This window comes from Kryptolebias marmoratus, linkage group LG16 (genome assembly GCF_001649575.2).
Source record: "Kryptolebias marmoratus isolate JLee-2015 linkage group LG16, ASM164957v2, whole genome shotgun sequence".
NCBI lineage: Eukaryota > Metazoa > Chordata > Actinopteri > Cyprinodontiformes > Rivulidae > Kryptolebias > Kryptolebias marmoratus.
Window position 1 is genome coordinate 3,356,169 of NC_051445.1, and position 6,000 is coordinate 3,362,168.

The 6,000-nt window shown below is 37.1% G+C and overlaps 1 protein-coding gene across 2 annotated transcripts in view; it reads right to left on the reverse strand.

The window, feature by feature from the left end:
* agmo (alkylglycerol monooxygenase) overlaps positions 1 to 6,000 on the reverse strand; it is a 57,485-nt gene that overhangs the window by 19,534 nt on the left and 31,951 nt on the right. For both annotated transcript variants that reach the window (XM_037980216.1, XM_017428594.3), the window contains exons 11-12: positions 4,749 to 4,831; positions 4,124 to 4,229 (exon numbers count right to left, since the gene is read on the reverse strand). In XM_037980216.1, the coding sequence (XP_037836144.1) occupies positions 4,124 to 4,229; positions 4,749 to 4,831 (189 nt within the window). The remainder of the gene's footprint in view (positions 1 to 4,123; positions 4,230 to 4,748; positions 4,832 to 6,000) is intronic.

Consider the following 6,000-nt stretch of genomic DNA (forward strand, 5'->3'; position numbering starts at 1 on the left):
TACTGTGATTCCTCCAGTAGTCATTGGTCATTCAGGAAAAGAACTGTGTAATTTCGCTCATTTTTGTGCCTTTATACAAAATTAAAGACCCATACAATAAACAATGAGGTGTTAATTTACTACAAACGATGTTTGGATGAAAAAATATATTTATAAACTGAGTATTAAATAATATCTGCTTAACAAATATTCAAAGTCCTGACACAACTTCCAACTCTGAGGGTAACTTCCTTCACTCCACAACAAAAATGGCTGCTAGTTTCAAGACAAACTCTACGAGGCGTTGAATGATAACTTATCCACTTTGTTAAGAGATCAAACTTCTCTGTGCCATTATGAGGTGAATGCACTGAAAAATACAAAGTAAAATGAAACTAACTACAGTTTACTACCATCTGAACAAAGTCAAGGATTAAAGCAGCAACACAGAAAAGTACAGATGCTAATGTTAAAACTTCAATTAAATCAACTATATTTTGGTTGTGTTAAAAAACAAAAACTTAGCTCACAGAGGCTTACAGGCTGCAAGAGACTGCAAAGATTTAAAAATTAAACTATAATCAAAACACAAAAGTACAGCAAATGGACTTCCTTTTAAAATGAAGACATTTGCAGCTGTACAGCTGTTTGCAGCCCACCGCAGGTTTGCTACAGAGGCAAATAATGAGCTAACTAACATCAGCTTTTCAGGGTCTCAGTGTTACTTTACAAAGAGCATCTTCTCTTTACAGCAAACAACAAGCAAAATCACACAATTATTTAAATAATTATAAATAAATACAAAACAAAACAGCCTGATGACTCTCGTCTGATCATAAATTTGTTTCAAATCTGCCCAGACAGCAAAAAATAAAACTCTTAACATGTTTATTTGTGATCTCTCAGTGTATTTATATCTGTACATTAAAGTAAAAAAACTATGAATAATATGACATTAAATATTATTGTACTATTACACCTATACAATAATCATTACTAAGAAATATGTGATATTATTTAGACAGCAAATGTAACAGTAATTGCAGTTGTGAATGTGAATTGTAAATGTGGTGCATTTTTATTTTTGCTCAAGGTTATCACAGAATCTCGTCCTGTCCACGCCTAGCAGACAGTTTGTGAGTTTCAGAGAGAACGTGTATAATAGCTAGTTCAACAAATTTAGTGAATATAATAAGAAACACGCAGGAAATCGTGTTCAGACGGCTTCTAACCAAACGCAGCCTGGCTGGTGCTCCAGCAGCCGTCGTCATTCACACACTGAAAGCAGTGTCGTCTGTCTGAAGCTGAGAGGCCTTCATGTGAGCCGCACAGACGTGGGTTTGGGTGGCGAGTGGGCGGCTGGGAGCGAGAGGCAGCCCTGGTTTACAGGTCAAGCCTGCAGCTTTACAAGGGAAATCTCCAGAGCCACTATAAATACCACTGTGATTTTTAAGGGTGCAGTATATCACACCACTGGTTTGTGAAGGACCACAAACCAACCTAGTTTTTGTAGTTTTTTTTTTTCTTTCTTCCAATGTACAGTGAGTCTGAATACAATTAAATGTGAATTTCCCTCTTCCCAGTTCTAGAGACTGTTAATTGATTGGCCCAACTTCAAAACACCCTTCATCTACCCCTTTTTTTTTTGCAACAAAGAGCCGGCCGTTCACCTCATGTGTCAGAACCATATATTATTATAGGAGCTTAAAGTTTGTAGGCGGTTTCTCTAATTCTCCCTTTGCTGTACTTCTGAACAAAGAGCAGAAACATGTCAGGAGCTATTTTGGGTAAATTGTGAAGGTTTTCATTGAATCCCACCTGCAGCCAAGACAGTTATCCAGCTAAACCTGACGTGCTGCGACTTGAAAAGAGGCTTAATGATTAGCTAAAGGAAACATCTGCATGAAACTGCTGTCAAAGTGACACAGCTGTGCAGCATGTTCGGCGTAAATCAACATGCAGATTGCTCTCAAGCTGGTTGAATATGCAGTTCACTTAAAGCACTGCTTTAAAAAACTTTAAATTAATTTATGTCATTTTATGGTGAGAAAATGAAAAGGTGGGAAAACCTTTGAGTTGTCATTTGAACACCTTAGTGGCACAGATGTGGAGTCAAAGGACATAAAAGCAACGATTGCAAATCTCATCAGCCTGTGCTAGTTAGTGGCAGACAACACTAATTGTTTCCAGAAGTGTTGCTTTCATTCACACTCGTTGAGATGGCGAGCAGTAAGGGTGTGCAGAAAGAAAGAAGGAAAAGAAAAGAGGCAGCTGAAGTGAGGGAGGGCAAGTAATGAGAGGTCAGCCTCCGTCTACAGCTGAGCTGCCAGAGCCAGCAAGGCACGCCAATTTTATGGTCAATTGCGCCACGCATCTGGACTCATAGATCACAGAGCAGCGGGGCAGGACTTAGCACCCGGCTCGAACACATTTCACTCACACATAACAGACCACACAACACACACAATCAGAGGCAACACACACCAGAGACACACAACACTGTCTGGGAATTGTTTGAAGATGTTCATGCGGAGGGTTTAAATAAAAACAACAGACAAGAAGATTCCTGTATGACATACTGCTAACAATTAGAGAACTTTTTCAGCTTTTTGTGCTGATTCAGCATTCACACTTTTTACATTCTAGCTACTTTTACATCCTTTGTGCTACTTTAGCCAAAGGGTGCAAGTTTATTTAGAAGATGTGTGCAACTTTCATACTTTTTAAACTTTATTTACAAATATTTTCCCAATAGAAATACATTGAGACCTCTTCAGTTTCTTAAAAAGTTCTCTTTGAAATCCGCTTCAGAGTTCTGCCTGTTTTTCCCTTCTTGTGTTACTTCATGTGATTATAGAGCAGCTAAAATTGTTGAAAGGGTGTATGATCATTTTAGTTCTGTTCAGCACTTGCCAAGCTTATAAAATTCATTATTTTTTCCATAAATAATATAATAACTTCTGGTAAGTAGGAAGCATTTGGTTTATAGGTTACTGAACAGCCTTTAAAAGGTAGATTTCTAAAGCTAGAAGCACTACAGAAGCTAGCAGTCTAAACAAGGTTTTATGGTTTTATTCCTTTCTGTTTGCACACGTTATCAATATCAACCCCAGAATGCCCAGAAAAAAACAACAATTGGGGATAAACTGGAAAATTAAACAGGAATATTCTTATATCACCTGCAAACTGCAGATTAGAGACATGCTAAAGAGCTTGAATATGAATTTTAAAACTTCTGATGTACTGTATGTATAAAAAACAATCCTGCTTTTGTCACAGTATTATTGTATGTACATTTTGACTATTTTGCTGCTACAACACCACTCTTTGATAATATTGCTAGCTCCGAAAGCAAGCCAAACTACAAAATGAAACTACTGGCTGTCGTACAGTAAGGTTGCTGTGTTTAGACTCTGGAATGGTTAAAGACAGTGAAAATATATATGCAAACATTTTTATAGACAGAGTCAGGAACAAAGTAGGATCCAATGAACAAGATAGGGAAACTAATAAGATAACATCTAAAAAGAAACTAAAATATTTACCTAAAAGCTCAGAATCTGGACATAAAGTCCTGACCCACATACAGTATATGAGAGCACAAAAAACTACTGTAATGTGTAAAGAAGAATCAAGTCAGTTGCTTACAAATGCGGAAAGCAGGAACTGGTTGTATGTTAGCTTGAACTGCTGAAGTATGCAGTTGTCAACACTGAAAGTGAAGCTCCATCAATTTTTCAACTCAAAATCATTCGACAGGTTTTGGAAAAGACAGCAACACGGAGGAAAACGCAACATAAAGCCTCACGTGTCTCCAAGGGATAAGTTTGAAATCTGATAAACTGAGCAATCACTGGCTGGGTCAAAAGACTACAAACATAAAGCCAAGAAATGCTCTGAGTTTGCTTTACCTCTGTGACTTGTTCTTCAGCTCTGCTTAAGGCCAGAACAAATCACAGAAACATTAGCTGATGGTAACAAAACATACCAAACCTTTGGCTGAATTATTTGCAGATGAGCTGCATTGAAGCAACGGAGATGCCAAGTTTTCACAAATAAAAAGTCTATCAAATAAAAAAGGCAGTGAGAACTGATTGTTTTTATTTAGGCCTATTTGAAATTAAGCTGTAACAGTTCATCTTACCTCTGTGAAGACAGACAGAGAAGACAGGGGGGGACTCAAGTAGCTGTAACGCTGCATTATCACCATGACAACACAGCGAAGCATCTCCAGGAAAGCCGATGATGGTCTGAGCGTGAAACAACATAACATGGACATGAGTTAACAGCGTTTTGAATGGTTTTATGTTCGCTTTCAGTAGCCAGATCTCAAACTGATTTGTTTCCTGGCATTGATTAAGAATCACGGTCTTTCAGGAAGTCAGCAGCAGTGAAGTACGTGAAAATATATTCTAAACAGCAAGAGTACAAGATACAGAAAAGATGAAAGCTCAGTACTTTCACTTAACTTTTAATTAATTTCCCTTAGGGCTGCATAATATATATAAAAACTATTATTTAGGTTTAAGGTAAATATGTTTTTTTAAACAACAGTAAGACAAGAAGTTGAAATGATGAAAATAACAGGTAATCTTAATACTTTGGTATTTACATGTGTCGTTTTAAGGAGTTTTAACAAAGAAAAAAACAAATATCACAAAGGCTAGTCGTTTCCCTTCTTGCTCTTTAAACCTACCAACATTTTTTTTCACTTCTCTTGTAAATGAATAAATGATTTGGGTTTAAATTATTGGACAAACAAACTTTACCTTTGGTCAACGATGAAGCCTAGGGAGGTGAGAGTGAGCAGAACGTAGCTGGTCATGCCCAGAATAGTTAACTGAGACAGCATCTATGACAGAGATACATCGGCATATCACAAGGAATGTGGTAAAAAAAATATTAAGAACATTATCTTGGTTTGACAGGTTAATTCAAAGGAGACCTCAGAGGGAGAGAAATCATAAACCACAAAGCTACTCAACTTTTTTTGGACAGTGCCAACTAAAACATGTCTGACCTTCAGAATAAGTCCACTGGCACACACACAACACTCAGGCAATAAGAGCCTACTTCCTACTTTTTACTCACAAGCCCAGTTTGTTTAGAACAGGGGTGTCAAACCCAGTGATGCAAGGGGGCCAAAATTAAAAATTTGGTCCTAGCCAAGGGCCAATCACAACCAATATTTATTAAAAATTACATAAATTAATTGGTTTTAGATGTATTATTTAAAATCATTCATATAGAAATATCAACTACCTTTTCCCAGTTACAGATTATACAGAATTTAGAGCAAACAGACTTTAATGAACACAGACAAATATATCAAACTTCAAAAAGCTCATCATTAGCTGTCATTTCTTACGCCTCACTCAGCTTTTAAATGGATTTTTTAACATTAAAACAGATTTTTTTTAAAAGCCATCAACAAAAACCTGATCATACAGAAATTAAAACTATATATTGTTGGCTTCTAAGACACTGTCGAGAGAAAACTTCTCTAATTAGGCTCAGTTTTTTTAAGTAAAATAAGAATCAGAGACTTGATCTGTCCCAGACTAAATGAAATCTAAACGTTATCTTGGGGGCCGGATGAAATGTTACAGAGGGACGGATCTGGCCCGCGGGCCTTGAGTTTGACACGTGTGGTTTAGATGGTCTAGTCATCCCAGACGGGTCTTGAATGAGGACTTAACCACAGATAAAGAGGGCTTCTAAAAACACCAAAGCAAAAATCCCAAGCAGATTTTTGCACTAACATTTTTCCCAAACCTTTCGATACATAAACATAAAATCTTGCACAAACACACAAAGTCATATGACCAGGGGTGGAAATTAAAAATTTTGTCCACCAGCCACTGTGGCTGGGGGACAATTTTTTTTACCAGCCACTCAAATATTTTACCAGCCACTATTTTTTGTTGTGACAAAAAGTTATTTCATATGATGATGATGATCGACGCGGGTGGAAGCAGTTGTGGTGCCCTACAAGCTGACTACTCTTGAAAAACAGAAAAT